Source organism: Epinephelus fuscoguttatus, linkage group LG16 (assembly GCF_011397635.1).
Source record: "Epinephelus fuscoguttatus linkage group LG16, E.fuscoguttatus.final_Chr_v1".
NCBI classification, from domain to species: domain Eukaryota; kingdom Metazoa; phylum Chordata; class Actinopteri; order Perciformes; family Serranidae; genus Epinephelus; species Epinephelus fuscoguttatus.
The window spans coordinates 27,944,500-27,963,867 of record NC_064767.1 but is presented as its reverse complement, the minus strand read 5'-3'; the positions used below and the strand labels follow the sequence as shown (position 1 = coordinate 27,963,867).

At 42.8% G+C, this 19,368-nt stretch overlaps 2 protein-coding genes across 2 annotated transcripts in view; one reads left to right on the top strand and one right to left on the bottom strand.

Annotated features, from left to right (window-relative positions):
* The window catches only part of ggps1 (geranylgeranyl diphosphate synthase 1), a 182,453-nt gene that overhangs the window by 24,826 nt on the left and 138,259 nt on the right, over positions 1–19,368 (bottom strand). The window lies entirely within an intron of this gene.
* nid1a (nidogen 1a) lies at positions 2,814–18,969 on the top strand. Its single transcript, XM_049600256.1, has 20 exons — positions 2,814–3,131; positions 4,740–5,036; positions 5,114–5,340; positions 5,449–5,753; positions 5,843–5,983; positions 6,384–6,635; positions 6,940–7,140; positions 7,353–7,586; positions 7,785–7,922; positions 8,475–8,603; positions 9,209–9,352; positions 10,889–11,008; positions 11,508–11,735; positions 12,466–12,638; positions 13,751–13,877; positions 13,970–14,141; positions 16,583–16,740; positions 16,821–16,944; positions 17,709–17,821; positions 18,387–18,969. Exons 1-20 carry the CDS (start codon positions 2,928–2,930, stop codon positions 18,515–18,517), a joined length of 3,618 nt encoding a protein of 1,205 aa, XP_049456213.1. The 5' UTR covers positions 2,814–2,927; the 3' UTR covers positions 18,518–18,969.

Genomic DNA, 19,368 nt, shown 5'->3' with positions numbered 1-19,368 from the left:
CTATTAGTCTTGTGACCCCTAAAACAAATCAATGTGTACTTTGGACCCTATGTCACAAGTTAGACCTCAGTTTGGATGTTTTGCGTCTTTGATTATTTAACTTGACGTTTTTAGAGGCAGAAGAAGTAAAAAAAAATAGTCCAGTACTTCAAAAGCAAAAGTAAGACAAGAATACATGAGCAGTCTTGTGCAACTAAATATGTATTTTCCATCCTCACAGCTTTACAAGGGGAACTCTGCCAATTTTACACATGAGGATCAGTTTACTCCTTCTGACGAGTTTTCTGTTACAGTATGTGGGTGTTTACCAGGCAGTGACGGATCCATGATACACAATCTGTACTTCCAGTTTTGATATGTCTTGTGCAATAAAATCTTGGCCTGGTGGTGGACATGGGAAAAGATCAGGGTCGTCATCATACCAAATCTATAGTAAATGTCTCAGCTCCATTTGGAGGTCATTTGTTATCTTATTTTCTTTTTCAAAATGCATTTCCAGAGTGTTGGCAAAAGACATTTTGATATTATCGCCAAACAAAAGGTCAGAGGTCACAAAATAATCATTAGAAATCAAGGGGACCATGGATACCCATATTAAAATGTCATGGCAATGTGGCCAACAGTTGCTCAGATAAGTGGACCAAAGTGTTGGATGGATGACTGATCATCCGTTAGCAAGGCAGAAACAGCTCAGAGTTGAACCACGTTACCAGCATGCCCCTCATTATCCCAGCTGGAGTCGAGTCTGATAGCCACAGCGGGATGCCTCAAATGATTAGCGTATGGTACAGTGCTCTGTGATATTGTCCTTTACATAATGTTTCAATCAAACCGGCCATGGGGCTCTGTTGCTGGTAACTGGTCCATGCTCTGATGTCTATGCTCTGATGGCCCCTTGGCCTGTATCCAAATCTGCTAATACAGTCCAGTGTTGTCCCTCGGGAGACACTTGGACCTCCCATACAGTGGCCCCTGTGTTATAGTACCTTATCATCCAAACAGTGATGGCTGCTTGCTACTGTGTTGGAAATACTGGTACAGTGAGTTTCAAATCAGGGTCTTTATCAAGAGGAGTGGTTCTATGTTCCCTCACTCCTATGTTACCTAAACCCTGTCTCCTCAACTCTATGGTCCCTCAGCCCTATGTTCCTTTAGTCCTACATTCCCTCAACGGAATGTTCCTTTAGCGCTATGTTCCCTCAATCCTATGTTTCCTCAATCATAGGTTCCTTTAACCCTATGTTCCCTAAACTCTACATTCCCTTAGCTCTATCTTCCTTCAACCCTATGTTCCCCCAACCCTAAGGCCCTTCAGCCCTATGTTCCCTAAGCCCTATGTTACCCCAACCCGACGGTTCTTCAGCCCTATGTTCCCTCAACCCTATGTTCCTTTAGCCCTATGTTCCCTCAATCCTATGTTTCCTCAACCCTATGCTCCTTTGGTCCTATGTTCCTTCAACCCTATATTCCCTCAGCCTTATGTTCCTTCAACCTTATAATCCCTTAACCTTATATTCCATCAACCCTATGTTCCCTCAACTCTATGTTCCTTCAGCCCTACATTCTTTAGTTCTAGGTTCCCTCAATGCAATGTTCCCTCAACCTTATGTTCCTGAACCCCCTTTTCCCCCAGCCCTATGTTCCCCAAACCCTATGTTCCCTCAACTCTATGATCCTTCAGCCCTATGTTCCTTTCATCCTAGATTCCCCCTAAATGCAATGTTCCCTCAGCCTTATGTTCCCTAAACCCTATGTTCCCCCAACCCTATTTTCCCTCAACTCTGTGTTCCTTCAGCCTTATGTTCCTTTAGTCCTAGGTTCCCCTAAATGCAATGTTCCCTCAGCCTAATGTTCCCTCAACCCTATGTTCCCTCAACCCTATGTTCCCTCAACTCTGTGTTCCTTCAGCCCTATGTTCCTTTAGTCCTAGGTTCCCTCAATGCAATGTTCCCTCAGCCTTATGTTCCCTCAGTCCTATGTTCCTTTAGCCCTATAGTCCCTCAGCCCTACGTTATCTCAACCCAATGTTCCCTTGGCCTCATGGTCCTTCAACCCTATGTTCCCTCTGCCCTATGTTCCCTCACTCCTATGTCTCCTTAACTCTTCGTTCCTTTAGCCCCACATTCCCTCAACCCTATGGTTCTTCAGCTCATGTTCCCTGAACCCTACGCTCCCTCAGCCTTATGTTCCCTCAACCCTGTGTGCCTTTAGACCTATGTTCCCTCAGTTCTGTGCTCTTTCAGATCAGTACTTCCATAAATAAGGTTATATTTTCTCCTCTGTTTGTCTGTTACTGCTTTTGTACGTGTGATATTTTAAAAATTCTAGACAGATTTTAACATGAATAACCCTAACCCAGTGACCGAAGGGCATGTTCTGATGGTGAGAGAACACAGGGCCTAATTTTGGATAGGAAAAGTCCACTTAGGGACTTAGGGCCTAGTAGGTTTTGGGGGAAAAAAACATAGATGCTGTTGCAACATAGGTGCTGATAGGGCTGAGGGAACTGACCTTAATCTAAGGGCTGACCTTAAATCAAATGATGTGAAACTGATCTCAGTGCCTTGTATCCTCAACCAACCCTTATAACTGCAGTGTCTTGTTTTTTCAAAGTGGGCCAAATCACTGCAGATGTCTAATTAACTGCGCCAATAAACTGACCCTGAGCATGCCAGCCGGCAGTCATTAACCCATCACTTCAGGAATTTGTTTAAGTGACAGCATGAAAAGAAAAGTATAGGCTACCTCTCATTTCTCTCTCCAGTCCTGGTGGTTTTATGAAAGCAGTTCTCAGCGCCCCTCTCAACTCCGCCCCACGTTTCCCCAAACTCTGACTGAACTTTCTTCAGCAGAGTCTGTGCGTCACTCTCCACTATCCTGGCATAGACAAACTACAGGACTGCTCAACTGCTCCTGAAACACGAACAATGGGTTGGCAGGAGCGAGGATGGCTCGTCTGTGCGGGTTTTCTCGCATTTGTGGCGTCGGTGCAGAGTATAACGCTGGGAGAGCTTTTTCAATTCGGTCCAAGCGTAAGGGACCAGTTACTGGAAGCAGGGAATGACCAGACGCACCGACTTCAACTGGACAAGCCAGTGTTGTTTTATGATGGCACTTTCGACAGCATCTTTGTAAGTTAACCCATAACTTGGTACGCTATCGTAGTCATTTTAATACAGACGCGTGGGTTTTATTGGTCAGGGTGGACTGTCCATCGATCTTGCGCAATTGCGCATACTCTAGAAACCCCGGGAAGTTATAGGCTACGTGAAAAGGGGTCAGTAGTTACAACTTTAAACAATACCTGGAAGTTGCAAAATATATGTGGGGCAGGGTATGCTCTGGAGTATTTGTAAATATTGATTTACTTATCACAGAGGTTGCTGTATCTTGTGGAATGCATGTGTCCACGCATTCTTACAGCTTCCCCCTGAGGTTATCATTTTACTGTTGACACAAAGACCAGAGTACTTATTCTGCAATCCAACGCAAACATCTACTGATGAGTGTATGTCCTAACTGTGGGCCAAATATATACGTTTAAATGTTCACATCCGTCAGTAGGATAAGAATCAAGTTATCATACAGTTAACTGTGCAAAAAAGGGGACTTTAGAGGTTAGTCTGTAACTTCATAAATTCTTTAAGATCACACGTGTTTGTTATTTGCTGTTTATAGTAACCATGTGGATCTTTTAAATGACTTGGGGAAAAGGCAAAAGCAGCATTTAGCTGAAAGCTGCACCATTGTATTGGACAGACAAACAGCCCTTTATTCCCTGTGATACTCCTTTACAAAGAAAAGTGCTGCATCTCTGTTTTAATTGTGCTGCATGTGGATAATATCAGAGAGTAAAAGGTGTTTCCCTTGAAAGGCAGCAGCTTAACATTTGCTAAAACTTTGTGGAAAACTTTTTGAAGTAATTCATGATGATATATACTTTAAGGAGTGACTGCTGACTACCTCCGAGTTATCTCTACACCGCTCGCCGCAAACATATTTCTTCACTGCAGTCAAGATGGTTTAAAGATTTTTCTTTAATTTATGAGACAGTCTTCCTCTGAACTGTCTGTGCCCTGGAGGGGAACAGTAATACTTTTCACACCAGACTTGGCTATCGAAAAAACATTTTCACTCACCATTAGAGGTGTGATTCATATCCCACGAAGCCCTGGAATGTTCAGGTGTTCACCTACCTTAAAGATATCTCTCCTCACTACTTTTTTCTGTGAGATAGATTTCCCAGCTCTAGCTTCCATTTTGTCAGGAAGCTTCTGTAATGAACATTAGTGTGCAATCTCTGGACTCTCTAGGGCTGCCTGTCAGGGGCAAGGACAGGAAACAGTGTGGCCCGGGCCAGGAATAGTGTTCTTGTTTTCTCCTGGTCAGGAAGTGAAGGAGCCCTATGCGCTGAGTGTATGTGTGTTTTTGACATGACCCAACTTTTCTTTTTTTACAAGCCCTGCATGTGTTCACGTTAAACCTTAAGTGTGTAAAATCTGTTAAATGGCATCTTGTTTGTTCATTAGTGCATTTGTAGGACATGGCAGCTGAGTCGGATCATTACTCTAATGAGTGTGGAATAAAGATCAAAGTGGGTCAGACTGGACTGAGTTTGCCTCTGCTGTGAAACACTGCGTCATGTGTTGTTATCCTCCTTACTATAAAGAAGGTCATACGGTGTTACAGTCGTCTCATTTCTTGTTGTACCCATCACCAACCTGAGCTTTTAATTTCAGATCAACACCAATGGTTTTGTTGCCACAGCAGAGCCAACGAGCGAGTCGACATATCTTGGCGGTATGCTCCCAAAATTTGGCATGATCGCAGCTATGCAAGGAGACCTGGACACAAGTGATGGTGTGGGTAAGGTTTACTTCCGTCAAGACTCCAGTCCTGATGTTCTTACTCAGGCGGCCAATTACATCAACGGGGCCTTCCCTGAGGACAATGAAGTCAATCCCACCCATGCTGTGGTGATCACCTGGGTTAATGTCGCCCCCCATGAAAGCAGAGCAGATGGCCTTGACAAGAAGGTGAGGAGCACGTGGTTATTCATGTGATCTGTGGTGTAACTTCCCAGTTATATTTTCCCTAATGTTTTATTACACAGAGGAACACCTTCCAGCTGGTTATTGCGTCCCTGAAAACTGCATCATATGCTATTGTCCTGTATGTGAGGGATGGGATTCAGTTTTCCTCCACGCTTGTACAAGGCAGTAGTGTGGTCATGCAGGCTGGCTTCAGTAAGGGTTTGGTCCGGGGTTTCCTGTTTTCCAGTCCGGGACCATACTACCGCACCACCACTGATGATGAGGCATCCGTCAGGGCTTTAGCAGAGTAAGTCAACCAATGGCTGTCAGCACAGGAATAACAATTTCCTGACCTGTGTTGCTGTTTGGATTTTGTTTCAAGAATAGTGACTGTAAGTCTCTTTCCTCCCTACAGGGAGACCAACTCTGGCGTGCGGGGTGTATGGGTGTATGAGATTGGAACGTCTCCCTATTTTACCAACGTGGCTCCAGGGGAGGTCAATGACCTCCCCACTGAGGACACTCTACAGGGGCACTCTCATGGCAACGAGGAGGCCACTAATGCAAGGAGGGTTGTGTACACTGATGGACAGCAAGTGCATTACCCTCCTTATGAGTCCGAAGGAGCGCAGATTGAAGTTCACCCAGTTCAGTACCAGCCACATCAACCTGACAACCCAGAAGTCTTGGTGGTGGACGACCCAGATATAAATGTAGATGGTGAGTCCACGGGAGAACTCTTATCATCATTATATTCAATCAATTAGTCGTCCCTGCCATATTCTTACCACGCCTTTTCATGTTTTCAGTGTTCTCTTACAACCTGGGGACATGCGCAAACAATAGAAATAAGTGCTCCCAGTTTGCTGACTGCCAGGACTACTCCAGTGGATACTGCTGCAACTGCAGACCTGGCTTCTATGGCAATGGGATACAGTGTGTGGCGGAGGGTAACGTTACACTTATGCTTCATGTGGTCACTTTGAAAATGTTTGAACAAAAAAAATGTAGTGTCATTAACCAGTGTTAAGCATCGGACCCTCACAGCATCAGTCTGAAAACACATTAACTTCCAGGCTTTTCATAAACTAACTCTATGAAGTGTTGAAAGACTTCATTATCTAAACAGCATTTGATGTGTTTATTGTTCTTAGTAGCTGGCAGGTGTTGAGTTGTAAAGAATAATCTTTTAGCAGTTTCCCAATTTCACTTCTTGCAGTCAGAAATTTCCTATAATTGTCCATGACACCACTGTTGAAACTACTTGAGCAAATTGGGTGAATCTGTTGGTTCAGCTCTGGTGTTTGGTTGCTCTTCTCCGTGACCAACTCTTATGGTTTGTTTTTGCAGGAAAGCCTCAGAGGATGAATGGTAAAGTGCACGGAACAGTCTATGTGGGAAACTCACCGTCTCCAGTGGAGTTCAACAGCAACGATCTCCACTCATACGTTGTGGTAAATGATGGCCGCTCCTATGTGGCCATCAGTGACATCCCATACACCCTTGGGCCCTCACTGCAGCCCCTGTCGGCCCTTGGTGGAGTGATTGGGTGGGCGTTTGCTCTGGAGCAGCCTGGCTTCAAGAATGGCTTCAGTATTATTGGTGAGGGGAATGTCTCTCCGACTGCACCAACTATATCTGATAATGTGACACCTAGAGGCTTTTCATGTGATTTTCTTTTGCTTGACTTGGTTAGAAAGTTACAAAAGTGAACATTCTGGAAGTGTAAAACTCTGTAAACAAATGTCAATGCTGCTACAAGCAGTTTGCCATACAGCTGCAGTTTTAGTCACTCTGTCCAGCTGAATTCCCCTCACATTACTTCAGCGGAGACAGAAGGCGGTGAGCCAAAGTTCATCTAGGGCCAGGGTCTTAAAGTTAACCTTCTCCTCTCTGTCCTCTGTAGGGGGGGAGTTCACGCGGCAGGCTGAAGTGACCTTTCAGCCAGGGAATGAGAAGCTGACCATCAGGCAGGAGTTCAAAGGCATCGATGAGCACGACCACCTGGTGGTGAGCACCACCCTGGAGGGCCGGGTCCCTGAGGTGCCTGGTGGCTCCACCGTGCAGATCGATCCTTACTCTGAGATCTACCAGTACAGCAACAACTGTAAGATTCAGCTTAAACAAAGACTTGCTTTGTTTTTAATTGAAATGTCACGGGCATGTTTCTCCTGTTTTTTTTTGTTTTTTCACTTGGCAAAACCTCCTGCTCCAAAACTGGAGAAAGAAGCATTTTTCTGCTGTTGTAATCACAACTAAACCATTAAGAAGACTGATAAATGGCCTACTTTTTCCTTCCCTCCCTATCATAACCTCCAGTGATCACTTCATCCTCCACTCGGGACTACGTAGTAAGCTTGCCCGATGGCTCCACTGAGACCAGGACGTATCAGTGGCGTCAGACCATCACCTTCCAGAGCTGCCAGCACGGCGAGTCTTTGAGAAACATGAAACCTACTCAGATGCTCAGCGTGGACCAGGTCTTTGTCATGTATGACGCTAATAATGAACTCATCCGGTTCGCCATGAGCAACAAGATCGGGGATATCAATGGTGAGGTCACGGCGATTATTTTTTGTCTTCCTGCTTTGGTCTGCGCTCACTTCCTTCCTGGAATACAACATATAACATCCTGACCAAAAAACAGGTTTTACTAAAAGTTAGGGCTATTGATGCATGTTTTTCTCATGAAATCATGTGAGTTTATATTATAGTGGTGACATTGTCCCAAAATACAACCTTAATCCTCAGGAGGGCAGCCACAGGAGAACCCGTGTTTCACTGGAAGACACGGCTGTGACACCAACGCCGTGTGCCGACCTGGACAGGGAACTCAGTTCACCTGTCAGTGTGCTGCTGGCTTCAACGGTGACGGCCGCATATGTTATGGTAAGAATGATGATATGATATGATACAAAAAAAGGACCTTTTGTTCCCATTGTTTGTGGCAATAAAGATTCTCACCACTAATATAGTTTCTGCTCTCAAGTAAATCAAACAGTTTCCACATCTGTTTAGAGCCATCATTTAATTAACTGAGGTTTTTAAAGCCTTCCTTCCTGGGGAACTGGGCAATCTTTGCAATTAGCAGAGGGAGTCCCACGTGGTAAACAAAGTCTCCCATACTCCCAGACCAGGTTAACATATATAGTGTGGTCCTCATCCCCAGTCCGTGCTCTATATAACCACAAGTCTTTAGCATTTGAGACCAGACAGGAAGAGTTCCCAGGCACATACAGTCAAAAGAGGAAGGAAGTATCTCAGACAGATGCTATCTTGAAACATTTGTAATTAAGAAACCTAATCAAGCTCCCTCCTCTGATCTCCATCTGATAATGAAGGACACTGATTTAACAAATCCAGACTTCAGAGCCTCAGACTCAAACACGGACCTAATGTGGTAGTTATTAGCATATGATAATTGTCTCTTCTCTTTATCAGACATTGATGAGTGCAGGGAGAATCCTCAGATCTGTGGCTCCCACGCTATCTGCAACAACCAGCCTGGGACCTTCCGCTGCGAATGTCAGGATGGTTATCAGTTCGGCAACGATGGACAGACCTGCGTTGGTAAGTGGTGTTTGTGTGCCGCCGAGTGCAATTACATCTTTCAGAAATCTCACCTGGTAGTTGGGATGTAGTGGTTCAGACATAAACTGTAATGAAATGCATTAAACTATAAAGTAGAGCAGGGTGAGCAAGATAAAACACATGCATATCTCCTAAACATAAGTACACACACAAGTACTTTGAACTGACTGTTGCAGTAGCATTATAATTTCAGGAATTATCTAGTAGAAAGTGAGATTATGTTATAGGTCAACATTTTGTGTCTGCATGTGTGTGTGTACATCCATCACACTGCATCAAGACAGTTCTTGTTTAAGTCATAGAAAAGTGTACAAGATAAGCTTGACCTCAATTTTCTTTCATCAGGCTACTTGTCTGGTCTTCTGCTTTACTTCTGTATAAGTCTATATATTATTTTTTTTTTTTTAGGAAAACCCTGCATAATATATCCTCACGATAAAAAAATGACAAAAGGAACTGAAACATTATTTTAAAGTTAAATGTGATGTGTTCTCATTCTTGACATACTCTAACAAATCAGGATCTCATCTAATTCATTCCATACCAAAATACATATTTTCAGAAGTATCTCTTCTTCTCCTCAGAGGTTGATCGACCTGTGGACGCCTGTGAGGAAGGCACCCATACCTGTGACATTCCTGAACGTGCTCAGTGCAGCTACACTGGAGGCTCGTCCTACATCTGCTCCTGCCTGCCAGGGTTCATAGGAGATGGTAGAGTCTGCCAAGGTACTGCACAGAAGCACTAAATGTATGCTTGTGCTGAAGAAGGGTCACAGGAATAAACTGCTTTTAGTTTATAGGTTATAGAATATCTATAAAATGGGCTTCATCTGAAGGATACAGAATACACAACATCAGTGAGTAGTTATTGCATCTAGTTAAAATCCATTTAAGCTTAGTGCTCATAGTATATTAGAACTATTTAAGTATGTAGCTATTACAGTAACATTAGACTTACTTTACAGGGCTGTAGCAGTGGTTTTGCATATCCTAGCCCGTGAGTTATTAATTGGTGTAGCCATTTAAGCTATGTAACTTCTAAGAGTGATCTACTACCTTACAAAGACTTGTACGCAGTGTGCCAAAGAAATTACATGACATCCAACCCACAGAGCTGCCAACACAATCAGAGCTCCCGCTGCTGCTCTGTGGGTTGAAAGTCATTTCGATTTCAGGTGGCACGATGCTTACACGTGTTTGAATTAAAGAGACATCTTGAAATTAACGAGGTGAAGCAATGAGATAGGCATTAATAAAAGGAATTACAAAAAGCCTTTTTCAAATTAATTTAGCAATTATGTTTTAAAACCAAAGTATTCATTCATCATTTAAACATGATGGTTTTTGTGGTGATCTTTCAGTTAATGAATTAATACTTTAAATGCTAATTTATAATTGAATTATGAGTTGATTGTTATTAAACTGTAAGAGGCTGTAATTATACCTGTGGCACTCTGCAGTTTTCTACTTGTTGGTGTCTGCAAAGAGAATGTGAAATCTGATATTTGAAGAGTTTGCTGCCAAAAAGTTTTGCATTCACAAGTGATGTTGCCAGAGAATCATTGTAGAGGAAGGAAGAGCACAGGCTGACAAGGACATTGTGAAAGTGATGTGATTTTAGTGCCTTCGGGCAATGAAAGTGTCGTTGGAAACTCACCCTCAGATCTCGAGCGGCAGAACATCCTTTGTTACACTTACAAGGACAAGGACTTTACAACTTTTAATACTCTCCCCCTTTGCAAATGCCTTATCATGTGACGATTACTATCGAAACAAGAATCTGTTGAAACGAATGGCTGTCTTCGTGGTACGGTTTAAAATCACATGACATGTTTCAAATGCGGTTGGCTAAACAGGATAAATGGAAGCAGGTTAGTCTTTTAACACAAGTAGTCCAGATTTCAAATCTATTACATGGGCTTTAAGGCTTTAATTGTCAAACCATCTGCTCAGGACCGTGGGAGGTGAGATTGCTCACATAATACATCTGCAGCGATTGAGCAGTGAAACATGGAAAGCAGATGGAGGTCCTGAGTCTGCGTGTAGTTTTTCTGGCTGCTCTTTGGTAGCACTCATTCATAGTTTCCATTCTTTCCGTGCGTCTGCTTGATGTTATTGGGCACGGACTGACCCAGATCATGCTGTAGATCCCTGACCGTAAAAGGACACGACAAATTGGACATGCGGAAAAATATTTTCGCTTACACGGTTGATGACTGATTCCCCTCTGTCCACTCTCACCCTCCTCTCTTCTGTCTGCAGACATAGATGAATGCCAGCCAGGCAGGTGCCATCAGGACGCCGTGTGTTATAACACCCAGGGATCATTTACCTGCCAGTGCAGGCCAGGTTACTATGGCGACGGATCCTACTGCTCTCCAGGTAAGTCCGTTGGAATGCCATCACTTTTTGACAAGCAAACCCAACATCTTACTTAAACAGTGCATCATTGTCAGTCGACTTGATTTTATATTCAGTCTGGAAACATTCAGTCTCTGCTGCTACAAGTTTATTTTGGGAATCTGTCGTGGGAGTCTAGACAGTTTTGGTGGTAATTTTCTTTGATTCAATTTCAGGCTGATGAATAATAGGAAAAAAAGAAGATCATTTTCATTCTCTGCATTGTTTATTCCGCCCATTTGGGCAGGAGGAGTGTTTTGAAATGAGTTTCTTGCCAGAGTATATTGGTGCCAGCTGGAACCTGTTTTTCATTTTCTTCTGGATGGCAAAAGGAATTTGTCATGGCCTACCAGGGATTTGTGTTGCTGAATTTAAAGCAGAAGACAAAAGCAGATATAAATGAACTCATGAATACATTTGGGGCATTGTTGCAGGGCGTCTGCGTTCACTGTGGAGTTTATTTTCTCATTTTTCTGTTCAGAGAGGACGAAAACACAATGCGAGAGCCACAGAGACAGTGTTCTTGGTGCAACGGAGGCTGGTCCACGGGGCCCCCGACCACCCATAGGACAGTACATACCTACATGTGATGAGAACGGTGCTTATGAACCCATGCAGTGCCATGGCAGTACGGGACACTGCTGGTGCGTGGACAGAAGTGGGCGGGAGATCCCTGGGACTCGCTCTGGGCCTGGCAGCAGACCAATGTGTGAGTACATCTCATGTGTGTAATACCTGACAACAAGTGACCATAATGTCTCCCACTGTGGATTAAAGGAATACTTCACCTGCCAAATGATCATTTGTATATCAATTACTCGTCCCGTGCTACGATGAATTTGAAAGAAAAATTATTCTTTTCTGGCATGCCTGCTGTGAACAAAGAATCCAAAATCTGAGAAAATTCTTGATGAATTGAAGTAAAAAGGGTCCACATTTAACAACAGCAAAAATGCATCAAAACACATTTACAAACCCTCACACAACTGGTGCAGTATACTCCATGTCTCATTTATTCAGTCATATGCTCAGTACTTCCCAAACAGACAGCACCTTTTAGATGGGGAACTGAAGGGAAAGTGAAATGTGTCTATGCTGTCTTCAAAGCCGGACTCCATTGACAAAAACAGTAATTTTTCCTCGCTGAACACAGGATCAACCTGTCTACCACTGCCTCAGTCAGTTTAGTTTGTTTGTGTTATTGTGTAACTGTGGTGTTTTAAAGGGTTAGTCCTGATTCAGCAAAGTCACACAATAACACAAAAAACTATGGATTGAGGCAGCGGTAGATCAGCAGCTCCCGTTTTCAGTGAGGTAAAATTACTGTTTTTGTCAATGGAGTCTGGTTGTTGACCAGAAAAGTTTATGTTGCTAAACTTAATTTGATGCTGGTTCCCCCTCCACAAGACCCCTGATATGTTAGTGCTTGTCTCCGGTAGGTATTGACCATGGTGGTGTGCCCCCACCTGTTGGTCCCACCCCTCGACCCGATGTCCGCCCCTTGCCTTCAGGAACAAACCTGTTGTTTGCCCAGAGCGGCAGGATAGAGCACGTCCCTCTGGAAGGTTATGATATGAAGAAGGCCGATGCCAAGGCTGTGCTCCATCTCCCTGTAAGTTTCTCTAAATATACTTATCTTGTAGAGAGGAAGTTTTAACGTTTTTTTTTATTTAATATAATATTGTTTAACATGTCTACAATTATTTCTTCTTATTACCAACATTTTTTCTGAGACATTTTAAAAGGCTTTTGGTCATTACTTGCCAACTCACGCAGAATTCAAAACAACTTCTAATACTTTTTAATATTAGTTTTTTACACTAATTTTTGAAGTTTGGCCCTGGGATGTAAATTTCAGAATTTTTGAGATTATATTCTAAACCTCACAAATTGCATTTTTTTCACTGTACTGGATTGAAATTTGTACTCAACATCCAAGAAACCCTCTAGACAATGTGTAGCATATATTCATGTAAGTAGCTGTTGCTGAAGTTTTTGCAGTTATTAAATTATTGAAAATAAAACATACTTTTACCCAAATGAAGAATCTCTAATTATCAAAATGTAATATTTTCATTACTTCTCACTTTTTTGCAATCAAATTTTGATTCTGTGTAATATTAATATAGTTCTATCACATCTAGAAGTTTTTTTTCTGTACAATAAGCACCTCTGAGTAAAGAAAACTTTCACAATGAAGCTGTGAGTTTAAGCGAACAGCAGCTGTAAGTTCATCTCAGGCGCAATGTCAAGTCAGGATTTCTCGGTATGTGTGATCATTCAGATTACTCCAGAGAAAACAATGAAAAAAAAATCTGCAGTATGTTTGGATTTCTCATTTGTGTATACAACTTCAGGTCAGCCTCTTACATAAACCGCTCCCTTGTTGCTAATAACAGTTGCATTCTAGCTCTGCTGTGTCCCCATCTGCTTCATGCATTCAGCTCTTAGACTTTATTGGAGGCACATGGTGACATTCACACTAATTACTAACATCAGTCTGACATCTTTGGAATTGCAATCTGCATTTCTTTTTACGGTGATTTCCAAAGCAGCTGGTCCGAGGCCTGGCCTGAGTTACTCACACTCAGTGTGTGGCTGTGTTTGGATTTATGTCTAGACGTTAATGTAAAAAAAAAAAGTCTGCTCTGTGTTTTTATCTCTGACTACTCTTGTTTTAACAAAGTGCACTTTAAAGTTTGTTGGTTGCTGAATCCTACGCAGGAGAAGGTAATCATCGGAGTGGCCTATGACTGTGTGGACAAAATGGTCTACTGGACTGAAATCACATCTCCTTCGATCAGCAAGGCCAGCATCGAGGGAGGAGAGCCCACTGAAGTCATTAGATTGGGTAACTGTTCACTTTTATCCTTCATGCTTTCATTTTCAGCTATTCATTAATCAGGAGACTGTTTTCATGTGCAAAACGTAACATCTCAACAGATCTGGACAGTCCAGAGGGTATCGCCATCGACCACTTGGGACGAACCATGTTCTGGACAGACTCTGTGAAGGATCGCATCGAGGTGGCCTCTTTGGACGGGTCTCAGCGTCGTGTCATAATAGACTCTGATCTTGTCAACCCCCGTGCTATCATCACCGACCCTCCCAATGGGTGTGTACTGCTTCACATTATCTGCGAGTTAGATAACAATCACCAAGAACTTTTTTTATGTTTTGTTTTTTTTTTAGTTTAGGGTATTTGCCAAAACAGTGACACAGATAAACAAAAACAGTCAAGTAACCAGGCAGAGTCAGACATAAAACTCTAGAATAAAATTAAACTAGAAGGCTACCAGTTGTACAGAGTGCTATGCATTAGATGTCAAGCAAGGGCCATGAGAAATAAGCTGGGTGAGTTACTCATCCTCCCCCGACCTCCTTTAGATAAGCAAGAAATAGGTCCCGATAGCAGAGAATTTTTTAACTGAGTTGGTTCTCGAGATCCTGAGTCTTTCCATCTGTTTGACTGACATCATGTCAGCCATGCCTCTCTGGAAGGAACAGGGAGAGGGTGATTTCCGTACACTTAAAATGAGTTTCTTGGCAACAGTCATCCCCAGCATCAAGGACTGTGTGGCTTTAGGAAAGGAAAGTTCAGAGTGGAAAGTGAGCAACCGAAGATGACCTTGATGATGTCCTAAGGGAACTTTTTAAATTTAATTTCTCTGTTCTGATTATGCAGTGTACATTTAAAGGAACAGTTTGACAGTTTTGCAATTATGCTTATTTGCTTTCTTGCCCAGAGGTAGATGAGAAATTCAGTAACACTCTCATATCTGAACCACTTAAAGCTACAAATTCTAACTTGCCTGGTGTCAGACAGAATTTTCACCATTTTACACTATGTTTCTATGTGTGGTCTGACATTGCGTCCACTGTTACCAATTTCCATTGAGGACAGGGATTTAGTTTTTCCTAACCAATCACTAGTAGAGACCAACTTATCCACCTAGTCTAATATTTTAAGTCCACACTGATGTGTAGCCATGCCAACATACTGGTTTTGCCTGGGTTTTAAGAGTGATTGAGAAGACATACCAGCCCAGAACAGCCTTGATAGTAACTTCTGTCTTGTCTTTATTGCTTGCTATCACTGTTATTACTCCTTATTGGCTCTGGTGCATCCCTTGACAATGCATGACACAAGCTTGATAACAGTGTAAGTCCCACCTGTGGCACTAAGTAGTCACTTTTTATTTCAACCGAGTACCGCTGTTTCATGTCATGATGCCAGATGAATCAGTCAACTCTGTGGAGTGGCAGGATTTAAAGGTCTGGAATCAGGCAACATTTTCACACTTTTTTGTACAGATTAAACAAACAAGATCGGCTATCTTACTATATGACAATGAAAACTCTGTCTGTGGGTGTGTCTGTGTATCTGTTCCATGTTTTTCTCCTCACTGACTTGGTCAATCCATGTGAAATTTGGCACAGCGGTAGAGGGTTGTGGGAGGATGCGAATGAAGCAGTATTACATCAGTTGGCCAAAGGGGGCGCTATAGCAACTGATGGAAATTGCAAACTTTGAATAGGCATATCTCATGCCCCGTATGTCATAGAGACATGAAACTTTGCACAGAGATGCCTCTCCTCATGAGGAACAAATTTGCCTCAAGAACCCATAACTTCTGGTTTTAGATTTTCCGCCATTTTGAATCTCGGGGCCAACATATAAAGTTCCCTCTTGGCAAAAGTTGGAAAACTTACTAAAACTGAGCTTCTATAAGGCAATGAATATTGCGGAGGGCGTGGCTCATCACATAAAGGTGTATAACATCTCAAGGGTTTCACCAATCACCACGCAACTTTGTAGGCATATGACCACACATAATCTGAGGGGACCCCTCCATTATTGACCCCATCAAACAAAATGGGGGCGCTAGAGAGCTAATTTATTGTATAGACCTAACCAACATATCGATTTTTACTAAACTTGGTAGATATGTTGAACAGGACGCCTCAAGGTGACTGGAGAAATTTAACTCTAATTGGCAACTAGGTGGCGCTATAACAACAGAAAAATGCTTAAAAATGGCTAAAATGCGACGGATCGCTGTGGCTCCCCCTGTGGCCGAATGTTGTTGTTTTTTTCTAATTTTTGATACGACTAAGTCATGGTATGGTATGCTGTACTCAATGGGTAAGGACTAGTAAAATATTAATTAGCGAGTTTTAGAGGAGCTGGCAGGTGGGTTTTATTACCTTTGAACTGTGCCATGTTTCCTGTCTTTATTCTAAGCTAAGCTAACCGGCTGTAGTCTGATATTGAAAGGATGGGCATGAGCAGTGCTGACCTTCCTTTCTAACTCGTGCCAAGAAGGCAAACAAGCATATGTCCCAAAATGTTACACTATGTCTTTAAATCTTAGTAAACCTACATCTGGATAACATAACAGTTTCTGTGAATATTATTACATTAATTAACGTTGTCAGTCCTCGATACTCACAAGAAGCTGAGCAACAACTTCAGTTCGCTACTGCTAAATTACTGCTGACTGCTATGTGTTAAAATCTACCAGTGAACTGACTCCAAACCTGTCCTTACAACAGGAATCTATACTGGGCCGACTGGAACCGCGATGCCCCCAAGATTGAGACCTCTTACATGGATGGATCCAACAGGAGGGTGCTGATTAAAGACGATCTCGGACTGCCCAACGGCTTGACTTATGACTCTCAGAGCTCTCTGCTTTGCTGGGCAGATGCAGGTACTGTATATTTCAAACAGATGACTCATCTCTGAAATGATGTCTGCCCTGTGATCAGCAATAATCTCTCTCGCCCGCAGGCACACATAAAATGGAGTGCACGCATCCCGGCCACGGTGATCGCAGACAGGTTATGGAGGGGCTTCAGTACCCCTTTGGAATCACATCTTTTGGGAAGAACATCTACTACACTGACTGGCGGAGGTTTGACTTTGTCTATTGTCATTACCATTTTTAATCCAGCTTTCTATCTAATAACACATATGGTATGTAAATAACTAAAAATTCTTCAAATATTCAAGTGAATGAAGCCCATCCAGAATGCTTTATGGTTGTATGTATGATGTCTACATAATAATTAAAGGGTATTACACACATATTTAGTGGTATGGGTTTGGTCAGTGTAACTTCATGTAATTTGGATAGCTTCAAATTAGAGCATGAAGAACATAATGCAGCCTTTATCTGTGGTCCACTGCGCAGTGAAAGAACTGAGATCTTTCAAGGTAGAGGAAGGAGAGGGTAGGTCAGAGGTCAAAAAGCTCCCCACACTTTAAGCATGTGTCCTTGATGTTCTTCCAGACTGTGGAGCTTTCTTCCCATGCAGCTCATTCTGTATGTTAGCCGCTGCAAAAATGCGGGGGTTGGGGTGAGGGAGCATCTTAAAAAGTGGCAGCTGCTTGCAATTTCTCAGCCTCAGCGTCTGTGAGTGACCTGCCCAGGGCCTCCCTCTGATCTCGCCAGAGCTGTAGCCTTTGCAGGAGAAGGTTGAGAGGTGGTGGTGGGAGGGGGAGCAGGCACACACACACACACACACACACAAACTATGTCAGTTATGTCTAAGAAAGCGAACCCTTACTCATTCTTGACAGACTTTATACAAAACACAAGAGGGCAGGATGCTGACATTTCTCAAGCTGGGATAGTCCATGATTGCTTCACTCTGGTGCTTACTGTGTTTACAACAGGGATGCTGTAGTTGCTGTGGATCGCCATGCTGGGAAGGAGTCAGACGAGTTCCAGCCTCAGAAGCGGACCAAGATATATGGGATTGCCACAGCCTATGCCCAGTGTCCTCCAGGTAAACACACCAGTTGTGAGGGTGCAACATCCCCTAGAATTTTCTCTTAAAATGTTTGCTCTTGAAGTCTAAAAAATGTTTATTGATTTTTTTATTTACCCAGCAATTGGTGAGAAAACACCCCCAGTGCCCCTAAAGAGCTGTTCCTAGAAATAGCTTGACCCTTGTACATTTGAGTCAGGCTTATGATGCATTCCCTTTACTCTACAGCTGCAGGCTTTGAACAAGAAAAGTAGCAGCGTCTGAAAGCAACAGGAGGCATTCCGTGGCTAGTATTCATTATTAAGTGAAGGGATGAGTGATGTTACTGTGCAGCACCAGGCTTCATCCTCTCCTCTTAGATAAGACTGCATGCATAAATCCAGAGGATGTGGATTCAAGGGAGAGGGGCCTCCAACATCTGGACTTTGCCATGTGTTTCCAAGTGTGTATATATCTGTTAAACAAACAGTGACGAGACTGTTTCCTGCCGTCCCCTGCTATGGTGGCTTATGATTTATACAAGTAACCTGGAATGTCCCACATTAATAAGAGTTTGTGTGTGTGTTTTTTTTCCTTCCGCCAGGACAAAACTACTGTGCTGTGAACAACGGGGGCTGCACTCACCTCTGTTTAGCAACCCCTGCCGGACGCTCCTGCAAATGTCCCGACAACGCGGTGGGCGTGGGCTGTGTGGAGAGAGACAGCGGGTACTGAGAGGAGGCAGCTGTGCTCTGAGAGTCGACACTGTTTGGATGTTTGAACCGCAAATTAGGAGCCATTCAGCATTACTAAACTATAGCTGCTGAAAAATGCCACTGAAAACCAGAGGTGAACTTACTGTGCCTTTTATTGCTCCGTGTTATGCTCATCTACATTTTTACATTTATGAAATCACAAGTGCCGTTGAAAATTGTAAATATAAACACTATTATTTTGTCTTTTTCCTGAGTGCACATAAACTGAGAATAAAGCTCAAGGGATACATAATTTAATGTGAAATTCATCACAGCAATGCATTGCATCATGTCATGTCAGTTGTGTTACACTGTGGCATGTTTGGATCATCTTCTCTCATGGAAGTATTATTGTGGAGTAGGACTAGTGTCTGTACGAGCTGGTGGGATGAGTTTACATGCCGCAGCAAAAGAATAAACATTTTTCTAACATGTTGGTCTGCTGTGTGTGTGTGTGTGTGTGTGTGTGTGTGTCCAGTGTAATAACAGCGACACCGTGTGTGAGGTAGAGTTAGGTACAAATCCACGTTGTGTTGCGATAGGTGGCGCCAAAGTAAACCTAAAGTGTGTGCTATTATCTACCATTTTTAAACAGAATTAGCTGGTAGATCTATTTGTAAAAATGTCTGAATGCGTAAAAGGTCACATTTACGGTTTATTCTTAAAATATTCCAATAGGAGTTGTGTTTGTGGCCCTTAGATTTTCCATGAATTTTACAATAATAGTATTGTTCAGCTCCTTTGTTACTAGATGTCAGAACATGATTTTTCCCTATTATTATTTGTAATTCAATGAGGATGAGTTTATCTAAATGACTCAACCACTTGAGG

Coding starts and splice junctions, on each gene's coding strand:
- nid1a (XM_049600256.1), top strand. CDS start 2,928: ATGGGTTGGCAGGAGCGAGGATGGCTCGTCTGTGCGGGTTTTCTCGCA. Junction 7,141..7,352: donor CTACCAGTACAGCAACAACT/GTAAGATTCAGC, acceptor CATAACCTCCAG/TGATCACTTCATCCTCCACT. Junction 13,878..13,969: donor CACTGAAGTCATTAGATTGG/GTAACTGTTCAC, acceptor ACATCTCAACAG/ATCTGGACAGTCCAGAGGGT.